The sequence below is a fragment of the Pleuronectes platessa genome, chromosome 12, assembly GCF_947347685.1.
Source record: "Pleuronectes platessa chromosome 12, fPlePla1.1, whole genome shotgun sequence".
Taxonomy (NCBI): domain Eukaryota; kingdom Metazoa; phylum Chordata; class Actinopteri; order Pleuronectiformes; family Pleuronectidae; genus Pleuronectes; species Pleuronectes platessa.
Window position 1 is genome coordinate 13,899,056 of NC_070637.1, and position 19,855 is coordinate 13,918,910.

The following is a 19,855-nucleotide window of genomic DNA, read 5'->3' on the forward strand; positions in this document are numbered from 1 at the left end:
TTGTTTTTGTTTCTCCCATCACACTTGGCCTGCCTGAGTCTTTCTCTCTAACCGAAGGGGGAAGGGACACGCTCTGTATGATATCAGTTCATCCAAAAATGACATAATCCTATTTGGATTATGATTAGATTTGGTTTCTATTTTCTCCCCTAATCCTGAAAGTGTGTGATGGGCAAAGCACCTGATTGCTTTCAGGGCCTGGCACTGCATGAGGCTATGGAAGGCAAACCTCTACATCATAGGACAAACTGCTGTAGTAAATAATTTTGTGTTATCACAATATGAATAATCAATATAGGATGATAATGCAAAATACCTTCAATATTCAGTATACATAGTTGGAGGGTTGAGTTTCACAGACTCGTGTGAAACCATATCCTGTGGGTATCACTGGTACAGGAGCCTTCTCTGTCTGGGCTCTTTGACTCTGCAGCACATCACTGCGATGCTCTGGAGAATCTGCTGACTGTCCCTGCTCGAAAGAAAAATAAATAAATAAATAGAAACTTGCGTCTCTGCTGAGTCATGCATTATCCCTGGCTGTAATGACACCGACAGTCCGAGCTGTCCACTGTAAAGCGTCCACGCTTCATGCGCACGGTGCGATGCTCCACGTACATGTCAGCTGGAGAGTTTATTCTCATCCTGAGCCTCCAGTGTCGCGTTGGCGGAGGAGAGGAGAGGGGCCGGCTGTCTGAAGAAGGCTGCGGGGGTCCGTCCACCACACATCCCGCCTTATGATGATCGCTGCGGCGTTTCTGGTTCTGCTCAGGCCGTACAGCATTCAATGCGTGCTGCTGCTGCTGCTGCTCCTGCTCGGGACCATCGCGACGATCCTGTTCTTCTGCTGCTGGCACCGCAGGCTCCGTAATGGGAAACATCCAATAAAATCGGTGCTCTCCGGACGCGCAAAGAGCCGCGGTGAGTACCCGTGGCGCAGGCCGGCCAGGCACCGCACATCCTCTCTTCATCCCCATGTCATGTCTGTGACGTTACTGTGTTTTCTGTGTGAGTTCATAGTCTGTTTCCATCTACCATCTGCTGTAGCTCGCAGCGATACAGTCCCCAGCTGTTAGACGTATAGACACTGAACTGTAAGATGAAGTATAGTCTCCTGATGGTCTTAAGACGATGTAGCTTTGAATACCTTTAAGTCTTCATTCTATTCTATGAACGTGTAACTTCTAAGTGACATGTCATGCTTGTTGGGAACTGTTTGATCACAGCATCTCCTCCTCTCATCTGCTATCTGCCCTGTAGTTGGCCTCCGAACGCACCATTTTCGATCAGAGGTACGTAGGATGAACTTTTCTCATTATGGGCTTCACTCCGCCTGATCATTTACATCTAATTTCTTCAGGAAAAAACGCTATTTTAAATATGTTAATGCACAAACAGGCTCCATGGTATGTCAAAGTATAATGCGACAGATCAGACTATTTCCCACTTTAATCGAGGACTGCATGACTATTTTAAGAAGCATGATGTGCGCAGTGCGCATGTGTTGTCGGTAAATAGGTGAGTCTGCAGTTTCATGTGATGGAGATGAATCGAAACTGTTAGTGTCGTGTTCTCTGAAGAACAAGGCTGGAAAGTGAAGTCTTAGTGGGCCGATAGGAGGCTTCGTATTCAAATGTGGTCCATGTCTGATGCTTTCATTTTCAGCCCAAATCTGTCGAGCTCCTGTCGATGTCAATATCCGTTTTACGCACGTAATTTTCAAAATAAAATGTCATTTTAAAGCCTGTAAATATATTAAATGCATATAAAATACCCTCTCCTATGATATCTTGAAATAAAAAGGCTTGACTCATCTTCCTGGCAACATCAATACAAAGATTAGTCAGTGGTTTCATTAAAAGTGAAACTAAAATGGGTTGGTGATAAGACATTTTAGCACATAAACTTGATATACAGTGCCATATAGTTTTTAAGATTGTATTTGCATTTAATACATTGAGGTCATCTGTATTCCTTCTTACTTTTTTGTGATTCTCTGTGGTTTTGAAGAGGTTATTTTATTGAGCCATAGGACACTGAATCCCCAACAGATCAGGGCTGTAGACGGTAGGTGTTTAGTTTCATGTTCAAGGACACAACAGCAGGGCTGAAAAGTTTCCCTCAAAGATATTAACTGCAATAATAAACAGCTCATATAAAAACTCAGATCTAAAGACATGATAGAAATGTCAAAATGTCGTATTGAAATGTTTGCTTTCCCTGCATGAATTGAAGTTGCTGTATCATCTTCCTCCAGCACTTATGGTTCTGAAATCTAGGTCATGAAACAGTGCCTCCCTATTGTTGAGGCTGAATCGTATCACAGTCATTTATCACATTAAGATGAAACCTTTTATTCTCTTCAGCCAAGACTCTGCTGAAAGTCAAACCTGCTGTGGGCTTGACATTTGCTCCTGTTTCCCAGGGCTTCAGGCACAGTCCACGTCACGCAAAAAGGAGCCTGCATGCTCGAGTGACAGAAGAAAAACCCAATCTAGTCGAGATTCCTGAGAGCGAACCCGATTCATCCTCCACGCTCAGGAAACGCAAAGTGAAGAAGAGGGTCCTGCCCGAGTTTTACCAGTCTGTGCAAGTCACCCCCACACGCAAACCTGTAGGTACCAAGCCTAACTGTGACCGTGATTAACCCTGGTGATGAAGTGATTCTATGTTTATCTTGCTCTGCTCCACAGGGACACAGGATTCAGTACGTTGCTCAAGGGCACAGGACAAGTGTTTGTCTACAGGGCTTGAACCCTCGGTGTACTATTGAGGTGCTATGAAATGAAAATTACGTGTTGATACTTTGTTTCCATATTTTCTATTGATTAATCATTTCTAATAATTCGAAAAATATTCTGATGACAGATTTTGGGTGCAGTAGTGATTGGGGGATGAAGCCATGATATTGATGTCCCACCAATGCGATGGACAAACAATCAGTTGTCTATCAATTGTATAGCATCAAATAACTATTAAAGTCAGACTTATGGGAAATATAAGCACTGGAAATAGCATCAGTAATAAGAACTGAAAATATCTATTTGACTTATTATTTTGGTACATCAACATCAACTAGCAGGGTTTATGACCTCAGCCAGCCACCAGGGGTAGATCAAGATGATCTGGATTTATCTTTGGGGAGCAGTGACCCGTATACAGTCAATGGTTTAGCCCAAAAGAAAAGAGGCTCCAAATTTATACTCGTTATAATAGAGTCTCACATTTAGCATAAGTATAATTATAAGTTTTGTGTTTTAATATTCACATATCAGTTTTTAAATCATCATCCTCCATTTGAACAGACTTTGTGACTTTGTTAATTTTGCCTTGGTCAGCATGCTGTTACGTGTCCTTTCTAATCCATTCTGAGTCTTCTAAAGAATTTACAGTGTTGCTATGGATCAGTGGCTATACTCTTTGACAACTCACCACAGTTTAAGGCCTTCAGGTTTTCATGTTTCTATCTCTTCCTGTGAATGAGCTGCCCTGATCTCAAACAAGAACACGTCAACTTCCTTCAACCAGCTTCAGGTACTGCTGGGGAAGAGAGAGACATGAAACACATGGGCTGGACTGGAAGTATTTACTTAAGGGGACGTGAATCAGAGGCATAAACACACCTTCCCACAGCCACTCTTTCTTTACTGGTTGAATCTGAGACCGTTGTGGCCATGTTGAGTACTTGAATGTCATTTACTGTTTCCAGAATATTAATAATTCTATTCATTATCATCTCTTCTGCCAACATTTCTAGCCATAACTGTTGTGTGGAGTTAAAATTGAGGTCAAAACTAGACCCAAACGATGATGCTGGAACTGACTGTGTTGAAATTAACCTTTTGATCTGTGTGCGAACCCTTTGCAATGTCATGATTCAAGTAGTAGTGCAGAAAACACACTCAAACGGTTTGGTGCTTTTTGTGTTAAAAAAACATTAGAACTTGATTTCTAGGACATGGGTCTTCTTATTGATATTGTTGTCATTTTTGCTGCCTTTGAATCCAATGTTTTGTTGTCATGGGTAAAACAAAATCTGTATTTTTCATATTTTATTGATAAAACTGTGTTTGCTAATATTCTTACTGTATGAGAAAGAGCATTTCACAAAATACTGCCAGGGTCCACAGCAGGAATGGAAATTTTGAATATTATGAAATCATTACAGCTCCATTATGTGCAGTAAGTGGGCATATTTTAATATGTATTAGATCGGCATAAACTAGTGCAGGCCGAGATCAGCCCACCATGCATCATTCATGATTTATTTGCATGTTTAAAAATGAATGATGCAGAATGGTCGCTTTGTCTTATTTTTGTGTGTTTTCTGACTGATAATCTCTGTAAATAACCCTGACTTCTTCACAGTTTAAACGGAACACGGTCATAAACAGATTATTTTAGATTCAAGTGCATCTTTACATCTGTGCTCATTTTTTAAATGTTTATTTAGTAGGTCATTATGCCTTGATCATACTCGTTTATATCACTGATGGATGCCCTGCAGTCACATTTTCCAATGTTACCGACAAACAAAAGGAATTTTTAAATGCAACAGCTCCTGAGCAAAGAATGCCGGGTATTAACGAAGCAAAAAAAGAATGTTGTACATGCCCTAATTGAGAGGATAAGCCGTGTATTTAGTGATGGGGGAGGGCCTCCAATCCCTCAACTATTCTTAACCCGATTCAGTTATATAAAAGAAAATGAAAAAAGAAAAACACTACTCAGAGAATATTCCTGTAAAATCCTCAACAAATGATTATTTAATGATTATTTCATAATAGAAAGCATTAACTTTCCTCAAATCGTGGAGCTTTCCCCCTTTTTGGAAGGAATTATGAATAAGCAGAACGCTGATAAAATGCACAGCCAAGCTGCCCCCTTTTTTGACCCTGAGAATTATCCTGATGGAAAGTGATGTAATGAGTAAAACGCCTGCTGCTAATTTTGTGTGTCGCTTTTATCAGCTCTCGCAGATTTACACTGAATCTGAAACTGTCGGTTTAAAGCCAGGAATAGTTTTCGCTTGCCCCTGTCAGAAGTTTAAGTTTATCCTGTGCACAGTTTCAGGGATCCAGATTTACCCTTTGACACTTACTAGAATTGATAAAAAAAAAGAGTTTTCCCCTTTTTATCAATAAGCAACCTAAGTGTCATTAGAGAAGTATTTTTTATTACACCCCACCCATCTCCTTCATTTGTTCAGTTGCTCAATCTCAGGTGTGTCCTGGTGAAGCAGGAAACTGCAGCTGAGTCATTCATTTAATTGTTCATTATATCAGCAACTTTCATTTGCAATTTTATTTGGATTGGGAAAGTTACAGGAATAATAACAAATCTGCCTGAGGGAATCCTGCACTGTATTCATTTAATTTAGTTAAATTGACTTAGACCGAGTGTAATCTTTAGTTTTGCACCATCACTAGTCATTAGACCAATGCACGCTCTCCCTGCACCCTCCATCGCTGTTGCCTTCCCAGCAGCGTGGATCCCCACGGGTGCATTTTGCAGCCTTTGCCACGCGAAACTATGGGAGCGGCTGTCCTCCCATTACCACCCACCCCCCTCCCCTCCTGGCTTGTTTTGAGGTATTCGGAGCCATGCACCCCGCACCTTCGTGCAGGGATGGCGCTCTAACACCGCCGTGGTTGCTGCCGGAGCTGTCTACCGGGTATGACGCGCAGACACATGCAGCCTGTGACTCCAGCTCCGAGGTCTGCCTCGCCTGCTCACAGCAGCGCCCCATCCCCGTCAGCCCTCTGGAGATCTGACATCACCCTCGCATCCTTAATGCTTCTGCTCGATGAGGGACGAACTCGTGGCCGGAGCATCCCTCTAAGGGCGTGGCAGCGTGGGAAATTGACACACGCAATGTGTGCCTGAGCAGTGGCAGCTAATAACGCGAAGAATAGGATTGTTTTTCTTCCTCTCGCAGCAGCTGACAGGTCCCGATGTACACAGTGGTAAGTCTTACTGTTGACCTGGCGGGGGAGCTAGATGCTATTGATTCCATTGGCTTTATTCGACTCATTCCTTTATTGTGGATGGATGATTGGGAGCTGGTGTCCCGGGGCGTCCTCACACCTTTAACATGCGCGCACAATACGCACTTTGACCTGCGATGGTGAGAAATCATGTGGATGTTCGCTCCTGGTCCCTTTTCCTATTTCAGGGGGAAACCATGACAAGCATTGTTCCTTCATCTTCTTCACTACCCCCCGTTTTTTCCCCTTTCTTTTGTTTCGCAGAGCTCCAGCTCGGGGAACCCGTCCCTGCACGGCTCCATGTCTTCCTCGGCGGATTTCTCGGACGAGGATGACTACAGCGTTAAGTCCGGGTCGGCATCACCGCATCCCGGGGACACTCTGCCCTGGAACCTGCCCAGACACGAGCGGTCCAAGCGGAAGATCCAGGGAGGATCCGTGCTGGACCCGGCGGAGAGAGCGGTGCTCAGGATCGCAGGTGAGGAGCTGCATCCTTGTTGTCACGTCCAGTATCACCCTGAAAACAATGCTGCGATATACATGCATGCACATTGGGACTATACCCTATGTAGTTTTGCTGATGTCCTCCCTCAGTTCTATGTGGGAACATAAACACAGGCTCTGTTGTGACATGGATGTATGGTGCATGTGATGGTATTTTTTTCTGGATACCGTGCTTTTTTTCTGGATATGGGGCTTTTTTATTCTGGTTATGATACAATCAAAAATAGTGTAACAGTAAAATAAGTATAATATTGAATATAGCATAATATACAAAGCTACTGTTTTTGTCTTCTTATCAAACTTCAGTGTTACTTTTAATAAAACTGGTAGATTAAAGGCCCATTTAAAGACATCGTTTTACATTTCATGCACAACACATATGGACTCATCTCGTGTGTCTCCAATGTGATAGTGAAAGTCAGATTGGTTTAGAAAAAACACCATGAATCTGATGTCATTTTATATCCCAGCTCATGTCACTCTTGTGTTTTATAATGACACGTTGGAGCTCTTTAACGTTGTAAACCCGATAAATTGATAAGTCCTTATAATCGATTTGTTGTGGGAGAAGTTTATCAGTGAAACCTTTGCATCTTATGGACACGTGTGTGTTGGCGGTGGCCTCTGATGGGACACAAACACACACACACAAACACACACACACAAACACGTGTAAAAACAGTGGTCCTGTTAATGCAGGTTGTTTAAAAGCAGGTGGATAACAGTGGGAAAGGAAGCGGTCCATTTCACGAGCCGGTACTGAGACGCCTGACTGGGGAAAGGCGTTTATTTCTCATTACCACACTGTAAAAAATGAACCTTTAGTCGAGTCTGGTTCACTTTTAGGCACCTCATTTCACTTAATGCTTTGCAAACACAGGCAGACATGGTGAAATTATCCTCGTGTGTTAAAAAAGTAATATATAAAATGTATTTTTCAATCAGATTTCACCCTCAGGAGGAGGAGTGCGGGTTGATTGGCTCGTTACAACAGAGACACTTTTTGCAGCGCGGCACGTTCCTATCAATCAGTGAACTCCACAGAGGAAGTGTCGCCCATTGGACAGACCCCGGGCGAAGGGAGGGTCGTAGGGCGTTTCCTTTTCGTGCAACAACAGCGCCGATCACTCACACACACACACACTCACACACACACACACAATCACACACACACATGCTGTGTCTGCCCTGTGCGCCGCGCTTGTGAATGTCCAGTTTGCGGAGCCCGGGTTATGGCTCAGTACACACCGCCGCAGGGTTATGTGCTCTCGGACGAACAGGAATACCTCCAGGCGTACGAGGATGTTTTGGAAAGATACAAAGGTAGGAGATCGCCTATGATCTTATAGGTTGAGGTTTTTGGAACGATGAAGAAATGAGTGGGATTGCTCGTTTGACAGCTCCATGAATGTCAGCCTGCCCCTCTCTATCTCCCCCCCCTCTCTCTCTCTCCCCCTGTGGTGACTGGTCTGTAGTGTCCTCATCCCCACACTGGGAGTTGTGGTTTGATTTGCGGCATGTCATCACGTTAAGTGTGAATTATAGCAGAAAAGACAAAAGTTTTTTTATATGATGACACCTGATCATTAGACTATTTGTCCTTATTGGCTGTTACTTGAAATTGTCATGTCATCTTAGCCAGTGTCTGCACTTATTATATTTCAAATGAAAGTGGGCAAATTGTGCTTTTACAATGTGAATTCATATCAAAAATCAATTTCAATTTGCCTCATAGGGCTTAGCAAGGTGCAACATCCTCTGCCATTAACCCTTGACAAGAATAAGGACAAACTACAAAAACAAAACATAGAGAAAACGTAGAGGTAACTGCAAGGGATGCAATATATATCACATTTTACCTAACACGTCAACACAAAGTTATGCATTTGTATATTTTTGGGGTGATCGCATATAGAAATATCCCAGTTTGTCTAGTGTTTATGTGTCATGAGGCGAACAGGGCAATGATAAATCCAGATGAGGCATTAGCTCATGCGAGGAGTCCATGTCTCTTCGTGTAGCTGCTCCTTTTGCGTCCGTGTCATGTAATTAGATCAGATCCATCACGTTTAAGACATCTATGTTGTTCAGTGACTGCCAGAGCTCCCTAATGAAAATCCTGCTCATGCACTCTGAGGCTTGGGCCCGCGGAGAGCCGTTAGGAGCTGGATTCAAACTGACAGCGGCCTTTTTTTTTTTTAACTCTTGTGTGTCCCTCTCACAGTGAAGCAGAACACACCGTTAAATAACACACAGTGTGGACTGTTGTGGTGAATGCTCCCCAGAAGTGCGTTCTCTCAGCTGTTGGGAGCATTGTAGCCAGCAGGGCCAGTCAGCTATGACAAAAGGCTTAACCACCCTGACTGGACTGTAATGGGATCATATGATGTGGAATCATTAGGAATCTGGAGCTGTTGTCTTCAGGCAGCAGAGGAGCTGGGACAGTCAACAAGCTTACTTACTTCTTCCTGGTTTCTTCTTGTACTAACGACCATTGATTAGTTCTTGCTCTTTCTGTATCGATCTTTGGGAGAAATTTGACTCCCTGCCCGTTGTGGGGTGAACAATGAACCAATCAAAGAAGGGTAAGAGGATCTTTTGTGTTTTTATTTACAATTTTACCAAGAAATTTCAAGGTTTACCCGAAGCGTTGCAGCCTCTCAATGTTTTTGCTTTGCTGCCATAATTTATCCGACTGTTTCTTACATGAAATCAAATAAATTTGGTGTATTCATACCTTAATACCCTTTCTCTGCACCTTATATTTGTGGATATCGAGCTATCCAAGAACTTGGGATCAGCTGGGCTAATCATTACTTCTGGCAAACTCACCTACAACACTGTTTCAAGCAGCTTTGCTCTCATCTTGCCTCTCATGGCAGGAAAACAAATATAGTTCCAGCTCTAAAGCAGAAAGAATTTATCAACACTTATTTACGTAGCTGGTTTATAGGAATCAGTGAGATGATGACATGCAAATAGGATCCCTGAAAATAAAATCCTATTTGATTTAATAGGATAGGCTTGTGGTACCTTGTCAAAGTTATTCTTGTATATACTACTATAGTACAGTATATTTGAGCATATAACTGGATGATGGGAGTAAAAAATGTATCTTTACATCTGTGTGAACTACATTCCTTCTATAAACAAGGTAATTCTCAGTGTAGATTCGTCCTCCCTGTTCGTAAAAGAGGCTCAAAACTGTATTTTAACGTTTCAATAAAACATTTGTCATCTTCTCCACTGCGTTGACATTTTTCTAAAGGGCGCTGGCTATATGCTGGGGGAAAAAGTCCCTGTCTTATTTGTAATCTAAGTTTTGTTTGCAGTTGTTGGGATCACCAGGAGCCCCAAGCCTCTCCCCATGTGATGCTAAAGAGTATACAAGAGACACCTTTTCATAGGGAAAGCATCAACAGTAACCAAACCAACACTGGCAAACAGAGCAGTAAACAGAGCAGTAAACAGAGCAGAATATGGGCCCAATATGAAACAGCATTCTCTTTGTCTCATCATATCAGGGTCATTTTTATATTTTTCTGTGGTATTTTAGGCAAACACACTCTGACATATTGTTATTATCCACACTGGTGACTTTATCTTCCTGTGGGTGGTTATAATTTGCATTCTAGCTTTGTCGAGAGTCATCAGACAATGACAGCTGTCAGAAAGAGAAACTGCCACCAACCTGCAGAATGCACCTAGTTCTTATTTCCCGACTGTTAGGTATGCCTAGATAATTAGGTATTTGTGATAATAATACACTTAAGCTCAGTATTGCTTTAGGTCATGCTGAAATTCAATAGAATGTTTTTACAAAGGGCTGTAAACTTGAAGAATGAGTTAAAGACACGGTTTCCCAGACAAATACAACAGTTAAATGCAGTGGGCAGTGGCTGTGTGGGGTCACGCTGTTCCAGCAGAGCCTGCTTGGTAGCTCATCAGCACGATGGGAACATTAGAGTTTCCCAGTAGTTCATCATCCTCTGACATCAGGGAAGATTTAATGGATTAGACATTCGGTGGTTCAGTCAGCTCTTCTGGCAGTCTCTTCATGATGCCTTCATGACATTCGTATTGTGGATATATTGGAAAGGGGAGAGTATTCCTAAAACTGGATTTGTTTGAGCAGACTTTGCTTATTGAGAGAAAGTATATTCTTCCAGAAAAAAACTAGAAAATTGTAATTCACGCCAGAGTTGGTCACCGGCTGCTTTTCTGTGCTTGTCCATGGATTTTTATTTAGATATTTTTGTCTCGATAAAAGACTCTAAGACAGTAGAAGACAGTTTTTGAAAATACTCATAACAACCATGTCCGGCTTATGACACAAGGGCATGTTAGGCCTGATCTACCAGGCTCCAGCTTGCAGACATAAACTTCATCATATTGACTGTTATTCCTTGATGATTTCCTTGATGTTATTCCTTCAAGAGGCATCGACAGACAGATACAGGACAGGACTAGACTGTAGGACGGCTGTTATTGGAGGGTGTGGTCTCTCACTGGCTCTGACATTTCTGTCTGTGAATCACTGCGGCCTCTCTGATGATTTAATCGCTCATTACAATTTGCATTACCTTAGATACAAAAAAATGAGTGTGATATTATTGGTATTATCAGTCTTTTTATACTTGTTCTCTTGTATTATCTAAAACCGTGAAGAGTGAGAGAGCATTGTGATTTTTGCACAGTCACTGCCTTTGTCCATCCTCCTGGGCTGTGCCCAGCCCAACCCCTCTGCTCTGTGTCGACAGCCCACTCATCACATTCAAATGGCCCAGTGGCCCACACATGCTGCATGGCTGCTGCCTCTATGGATACTGCTACCGTACAAAAGACACTTTGTTTTAATGCAAGCAGCACCCAAGTTCCACAGCCTTTATGTGTCAAGTTGATGGTGGTGACACTCCTTTTCTGGCTTTGTGTTGAGGTTTTAGCAGCAACACATTGAAGGTTGTCTCCCCATGCATCTCAATCAGAAAACAGATTAACGTCTCTGGTGCTTGCTCAACTTGTCTGTATAGCCGCCTAAAAACTGAGCACAAATCCAATAAATTGTTTATTTCATAAACAGGAACAAACTTAATACGTTTAAACTTTTTCAGATTAGTAAAGAGAGAGAACACAAAACCATCCTGAGAACATACAGATCATGCTTAATCGATCAATACCTCCACCAAGGAGGTTATGTTTTCATCTGTTTTGTGTGTTTGTTGGTTAGATCCCGCAACTGATTGCAATGCATTTTTGTTGAGGGTTAGGATGTGAACCAAGAAAGAAACCGTTAAATGTTGGTATGGATCCAGGATTTTGTTTTGACAGTTTGATTGATTTCTCAGATATAATTCATTCATCTTAATGAGTCATGGTGAGGGCACAGATAATTACTGTGTGTTATTTGGTGCAGATCCAAATTAAAATCTGGATCTCATGAATTTAAATGTGGTGTCATGAGGTGGACTGTTGGGCCTTGGCAGAGGTAAGAACTTTAGGGAGTGCCATTGTAGGTTCATAATGAAATCACACAGTTTCTTATTTAAAGCAACTTACTTAAGTTTTTCACTGAAGAGCTCCTCTTGGTAAACATATAATGTATTTGATTGCTGGAAAATATGAGCTTACATCTAATGGATTCCATGTTGAACAAAGATATGACTAAATATGACTTAGATAGTTTAATCTCTAGGCTATCTGATAAGGAAGTCTGATTTCATAGCTACTGCAGCCAGAATCTGAAGTGCTAATGGCTAATTAAGTGCATGAGACCTTTGGATCAGTTTCCAACTCTGCTGAATTTGGTGCTCAGTAATCCCATAACAATATCCAACAGAGCCGATGTGAGGCAGCTACAGCTGTGTGGTGTCATTTTACACCAGTTTCACCGATGTGTGCTCTCAGATTATCTGTGAAACCTAAATATCTAGTCTGTGAAGGTTTGAATCTTTAAAAATAGATAAACCGTAAATACACTGTATGCCTAAAATACTGTAGTTATGCTAAATCATAAAGTTTTTGTTTTTTAGCTCTTCATTGATCTAATCAATATAATTCATTTAAAAAGGGTAATTCAAACCAGAGCTCTCAGGAAGCTTTTTACTGCTCCATTGGATATATTATTTTATTTAGTCTTCAATATATTGCTCCTTTAGAGATGTAGCGTGCACATTGTCTCTCTGGAATCCAACAGATTTATATTATTACCATATTGTCAGGAAGTTGCATGTGATGCCTGCACACTGTTATGTCTCAAAATGTTGTATTTATATGCTGTCATGGTGATGGGAAGACCAGCATGACCCAGCCTCATACCACAGCCTTGCTTAGCTCCTCTTACATGAGATCATCCATTTCAGTCTGTGTCCCACCCCTGACTCATGCTCTGAAGCTTTTCCTCTCCAGTTCCTGAGGCACCACCCCTCGCCCCCGAATGCAGCAGATGCTGGGAATCAGTCCCATCCCATAGCAGCAGGGAACACATTTCCTTTCCCAACTTTGTGGCCAGGAAATTAGCTGCTCCATGTGATTTTATGCACTGCATGTATTTTCATGAACCACAAATTACACAATATTAGGAGGTAAAATAACACAGGATTTGTTATTTTGTTCAATTGGGTCTGGTGGAAGTTATGACAAAAGACAAACATCTTACCTGATTTTCAAGATTGTCCAAAATGCCATTTCCAGTTGCACAATTGACCTCAAACTACTCAACACTCGCCTCTTTGTAGTTGTGCTCTAAATCAAGTCCTGGGGAAATCTTCTATACCAAAAAAGTTCATGCTCGTGGAGTAGAACACAAACCTTTGGGGAGGGGCTTACAGCGAAGATGCCTGATTGGTCAAGTCCTCTAGTGTTTTATTTCAGTTGCTAAATCTCAGCAAAAGCTCGTAAAATGTATCTCCATACTTTCATTCGAGCATTTTGTGTAGTTTGGATACACTTGCTCATCTCTGTACAATCAAACGAGTTCAACCTCAATGTTTACTGTTCCTCGATTTACATAGCGTCATTAGTGTTTTATAGTCATCTGCTTTACTGCTGCCTGGTGGACTGGAGTGGAACAACTTGTTGTAGCATCGGACATATATCAGCAGGCCAATTTATGACCAACAGTCTGCAGGGAAATTTTTAGTTCCTTGAAAAAAGTTCCCGGGACTAAAAGGTCCAGGTACTTTTGTTCAAAACGTGGTGTGGTGGGTAGAATTACTCCTGTGTAATTCAATATGGCGGAAAAGTGTAACACAAAAACACGACATTTAAAGTGAAATTTGAGGGTATTTTTTGTACATTGTACTCAGCCTTCATTGAATAGCACCCTGTGTAAATACAGCATATGCCTACATAGAAACTCACAGGATTACTTTAAGTTATGAATCTTGATGTTCTTCATAATCTAAGTGAGAGGGGGTGCAGAGGAAGACATATTTCCATGTGAAAAACTCTCCAAAACATTGCAGCTGCTGCACATATGGAGGCTTGTATTAGAGAGTAAGCAACTGTGTGTGCGTGTGTGTGTGTGTGTGTGTGTGGTAGTGGTGGTGGTGTTAGTGTTTACATACGTCCCATTAGTAGTTATTAATGTGCTCCTCTTTCCTCTCCTTGGCTTTCCTGAGTGTCTCTGTGCAGACCACTCATCTGAGAGGGCACTTTTCCAGCTTCACCTTCATCCTCCATTTACTTTTCATCAAGGGTCTTTTCAATTTCACAGTATTACAGCTCAATAACCTGAAACTTACTGGAAATAATGCCAGTTATATAATTAATGAAAAAGACAACTCCTGGTTAGACGAGACTCGATCAAATTTGTCTCAAAATTACTCGGTATATTCTGTCACTACTGCATTTTATTTACTGGAGTTGGGGGAAATAATGTTGCTTACAATTCTACGCAGCAATGGCTCATACTGTAACTCTTGAATGTATAGACTGCGTACTTCCTCTCACAGTTGTAGTTTACACAAAGGAGTTGTAGAGATGAGGATCATGTCTTTACCTTTGTCTACAGGCTTATTGGACAAACTAAAGGCTGAGTGGAAGGGCTGCTCTAGAGGCTTGGCAACCTGTTTCCTTTACTGAGCTGTTCCAGTCACATATTTCAGACTCTGCCCTGCCCCTCTGAGAAGACAGTCTGTATTCTCACTTACAAAGAATGACAGAAATGCTCCCCCAGGTAATCATAGTCTCTCACATTTTGTTTTTCTTCACCACCGACCAGGATGCCACAAAGACATAACATAGTGATATTAAAATGCAGTGGAAGAAGGTGCCCATTGTGCGGGCCTCTGTTGTAATTGGAAATGTTCTTAAAAGCAACAATGTGACTCATCCATAGGTTGCAACAGAGCATTTTTGGTTTGTTTGTTTTTCTGTCTGTCAACAGGATTACTCAAATACTACTGAAGCGATTTCAATGAAACCTTTATGGAGTGGTTGGGGCAGGATCCAAGGAAGAAATTAAATAAAAACATGTTATTAAAATTCAGTCAATTCTGGACTGATGATTAATGGGAATATCTGGTAACTTTCTTTACAAGAGGAGATAGATGTGGTGTCCTCCATGCTACTGCCTCGGCTCAAGGGCCATTACCAACATGGTTTGTCATGGAATTTTGTAGAAATACTCGGGAATCTCCAGAAGATAAATCCCTCTTTTCAGCAACTGTTGGATGGATGCCATAAAATGTGGTGGATATAACTACGTTGACCAGTTGATGAATCTTATGACTTTAAACATCCTCTCACTTTCTATATACCGCCGTGATAGGGTGAACATTTTTTTTGTGAGTTTGGGAGATTCATCTCTCAGTTATTTTCTCAATTTGTTTGTTTTTAGTTTTGCAAATTAAATATCAGAAAACTTACTTACAGTTTAATAAGCAAATGTTAGCATGCTAACAATCCAAACTAGCATATACTTCCTAAACATTTATTGATTATTGGTTTTGCCTTTAAAATATCAGAAAATGGCAACATTGTGTTTACTGCTTAATATCTAAATATTAGCATGCTAACACTCCAAACTTAGATATTAATCCTAAACATCTGCATCACAGTATTTTGAGCATGTTAGCATGCTAGCATTTGGTTTCAAGCAGCACCATTCCAAAGCCCCACAGCCCCACAAAGCTGTTGGCTGCACACTGATTGTTAGTCTTGTTACAAAACACGATTTTGGTTTTCAATGAAAAAGGCTTGTGTCCAAAGCTTAGATCAAGACCCACTTAACAAAACAAAAGAGTGTTTAAGATTAAGAATGCAGCAAACTGTTTTCAAACTTTTACAATGACTTTATCTGTGACCAGGAGCACACTCAATAATGTTCAGATTCCCTGGTGCCAGTGAGTCATTCAGCTATTTCACGTGAACTTCAAGGAACATTCACAGAATTCGATTTTTCACCAACGGGCAGCCTGCTCAGTTAGAGGTGTGAGAGATTAACTTTGATCAGAATCACTGTGACAAGGTCCTGGACTCCAAACTACCTTCCACTGCCCTGCAACACACAACCTCGCACTGAAAAGAAAGCAGGGCTACACATGCCTTTGCTCACTGGGCTGGTTGTGACACCATGAGAAATGAGAGCTGTTTAGCAAGAATGTTTAGCAAGTCCTTGTCATATATGTGCGCTGGAGGGCTGAGGGCTTTTCAGTTTAGTCCTTATGTCTGTTTTGATTTCCCCTCCCATGCAAGGTCAAGAGGATTACACTGGCTGGATTTTGATTGCAAGGACTTTTTGACTGGGCTCTGCTCAGAATGAGGGTATTTCAGGCATCCTGACGTAACAAGACGCCAGAGGGTGTCACTGCGTGCCCCCCCCCCGTGCCGGATATTCTCTGGAAAACAACAATTTGTCCGTTGTCATGGTCAAAGACTTGTTGTAGTAATGAGAGGCCGCAATGAAGCGTTGTAGACTCTTCTGCTGTCAGTATTTTTGGCCTCACTGTAGTAACTATCATCCATGTTAAAACACAACCACTGTCATGTCATGAGCACATTCATTAAATAAACTTAATAAAAGTCTCTTCCTGGGATGGATCAACCACAATTCATAAATCAAAATAGAAGAAATTCTGGCCCTACTCACAAATGCATTAAAAGACAGCTCCTCCATAAAATCAACTCTTCCACCAGCGTTTACTTCGTCTTTGATGTGTGTAAGGAAATGAACCACGTCACCTTAGTGGCACAGATTTCCCGAGCTGCTGTTGTGGGGGCAGCGTGGTCGAGGGGTGTAGTTATTTATAGCCATGTGCGCACGTGCTTTGCTGAGGTCTATGAAAGTGTTTCAGGGGAGTGCTTTAGTAGCTCTCTGCTGTGCACAGTCTGCACACTGGGCTGTACAGCAAATAAAAGCTTAATTACATCCAGTTTAACTTCCTCCCCCGGTGTAAATTTGCACTTCTGAAGCTTGGGTGACATAAGTTTTTTTAGACAGCGCCCAAATGTCAATAAGTGCAACTGTAACATGAGAGAGGAGTTGTTAGTCAGACTCTCTGTGTGATCCTTCAAACATCATCCATTAAAGTCAAAGGTCACAAGCTGTTGGTTCTAAGCTGAGCTGTTCCCAGACGTCTCATGAATTTAAAGTGTGAATATTGAATTGTGTATTCATTTTAAATTTGAGATTTGATTTTGTGAGGCCAATTAACCGATTATATAGAATGAAATAATATGCAGAATATCTGTGATAAATAAAACACATATCTGCATGATAATTTCTAACATTGTCCTATAATGGTAGAGCTTTAGGGTGTTTGATCTTATCCGATCTGATGTTATGTCATTGTGATAATTGGAAGGAGAGAACTGGTTTGTTTTCCATTTGATATCTGATCTCTACTGATCTTTACTTCTGCTTTATCACCAACTTAACACGACTGCTGTTTAACAAGTGTGAGAGTTCATCACCAAACCAGAATTCATGTTCACTTTTATTCTCACAAGATCCTCAAGAGGGCACCATACTATCAAACTCACCTTCATGCTTTTGAGAGGCACAGGTAGAGAAATAACTTCTCTCATGGCAAAGCTGCCTCATTTTTATGTTTCTAAATGTGGACGGAATTAAAGCTTTGCCATGAAGCACAGAAATAATGAAAAACTGTGTCACCATCTGAGATTGGCTCATGTTGTAATGATGTGTGCTTCATGTCAATACACTGTGTAAATTGTGTAGCACAGTAGACTATACATCTGGATGCTGGTGTCAGCCTTCATCCCTTCATCCTCTGCTCGGAGCTGCTGGAGAGTTTTCTTGAATACTCGCCCAGCCAATCCATATTGATGAGTTTCCCCGAAGAGCTCTTTACATTATGCAGCAGAGAGCTTACACACCAAGTTGGTGTCCTACTCCAGACAGCAGGACTTTATCTCTCTGTGATTCAGCTGTAATGTAGAGTCACATGGACGGACACGTCACCGATGACTCAGCAGCTCTACTGGTAAAGGCGTCTTGCTGTGTCACACTTTCGGCATGACGACAGTTTGATTTCTCCGCTCTTTTAGTTGTGGCGCATTCTGACAGATCATGATGCTCCTTCCTCTCTCATTTGATGTTGCGCAGCTTCGTGTCAGGCCTTTATCTATTTTAGACCATCATACAGAAAGACTGTCAGATCAACCCACTTTCTAATTCTCAGCAGCTTTTACACATGCAGTATTTTTAGATGAGCTAAATGTTAAAGTCTGCAGAGAGTTGAGTCACAGGGCTCTCATAGTACCTCTGTGCATCCTGGAAATGTGCATCTCAGGCTTTAATTCAGACACGTCCATTTTAAATGCAAAATTCCATTAAGAATCTAACAACTTGCCATGGTCTTTTTGGTATCGGCTCATGTAAAGTGTTGATTGTCATTTCCCTGCATGTGTTCTCAGTTGTTTCTGGTAGCTGCATTTTTAGAAAATGTGCGATATTTTTCCTCCTTTACACATTTAACAAAATAATTAATCATGTTGACATTGTTTGTAATATATATATGATAGGGTATTTGTCATTATCAAGTGAACTATGCTGTCAAATTAGAGAACGTTGCTCTTAAATACTGGTTTAAATAAACTGCGTCCTGCCACATTCAGTTGGAACTTTCCTAAAACATGTTCACAATGAGCTTTTCTTCTTCTTTTTCCTTTCATTTGTTGTTACAAGAAGCACTGATTTCTTGAGTGCGTTATTTTCCTGCTGCTAGCGAAACACATAACCGCATGAAAAAAATCAAAACAGAGAGTAGTCATGGAAAACCTGACGGAACTCGTTCTGGAGAAAAGGAGCCACGGCTGCCCTAGAGGCTGGCAAGCAGGCAGGCGCGAAGCGAAGAAGAGGGTGACTGCTGCTCCTTCCTCAGTCACTTATCCACAACGGCATCTGTGTACCTGAACCTGGATCCTCCTGACGGCCCCCGGGATCCAGTGCAGAGGATGAAATACCTGCTAAAGATGGAGAGGGAGCATAGGGCTCACCTGGTGACTCTCATGTGCTGCATGGGTCAGTAACTGCTTCTTGTCGTTTCCTTGAGCGATAACTCGCGTCTGTGCTTTCTCATGACGATTTCCTCGGGCACAGCTTATTTTGAGGAACATGAACGGGAGGTGGTTAACTGTGTTGTGAGTCCCGTGGGTAAAGCACAGTGTTGTTGTTAGCAGGGAACTAGATGCGACCTGCAGCTGACAGTTGATGTTGCAAATGTGATTGACTTTAAATATGCGTTTTCTTCTGTTATTTGAGAATAACTTAAGGGAGTTGTGTCTGGCACACCGGGAGGCGTGGTGGCCATGAAATGACTCATGCTCTGTTCTGCTCTGACACTGAATCCTCAGGAAAAACACAGTTACAAAAGTATCAGCTGTATTCATTGGCAAGAATATTTATTAATGTAAGAGTCTGCGTATATCTTCCCTTCATTATACTCCTGCAACTAGATAAAACAACTTTTTCCTTTTCATTTCCTTTGCATCCCTGCCTCTCAGATGTCACTGGTGGCAGGAAGTGTAGTTGTTATGGTGACAGGAAACAAAAAAGAAACTAATGTGGTCAGCATGTTTGGAGAGCGTGATTCCATTTCAGTCTCCTGGAAATTGCATCCTTCACTGGAAAAGGTTCTTGGTTTCTGTACAGTATGCATGTTCTCTAATGTGGTTTTTTTCCTCTGGGTACTCTGGCTTCCCACTGCCTAGAGACATGCGGATTAGGGTTAAACTTATTGAAGACTTCATATGGGGATAGGAATGGAACTTTGTTTCTGTGTATCAGCCCTGTGATACACTGAAGCCTGTCCAGGGTGTGACCCGCCTCTCGCCCAATGTCAGCTGGGATCGGTTCCAGCACCAGTGTGACCCTCGAAGGACAAGTGGCATAGATAATG

At 41.8% G+C, this 19,855-nt stretch overlaps 1 protein-coding gene across 2 annotated transcripts in view; it reads left to right on the forward strand.

The window, feature by feature from the left end:
* Positions 1-740: 740 nt before the first annotated feature.
* Positions 741-19,855, forward strand: part of dst (dystonin) — a 105,585-nt gene continuing 86,470 nt past the window's right edge. Inside the window, exons 1-4 of one of the 2 annotated variants that reach the window (XM_053435913.1) lie at positions 741-921; positions 1,261-1,292; positions 2,426-2,614; positions 6,252-6,465. In XM_053435913.1, the coding sequence (XP_053291888.1) occupies positions 741-921; positions 1,261-1,292; positions 2,426-2,614; positions 6,252-6,465 (616 nt within the window). Of the gene's footprint in view, positions 922-1,260; positions 1,293-2,425; positions 2,615-6,251; positions 6,466-7,648; positions 7,815-19,855 lie in introns of those variants that run through there. The other variant, XM_053435914.1, reaches the window with a different exon arrangement.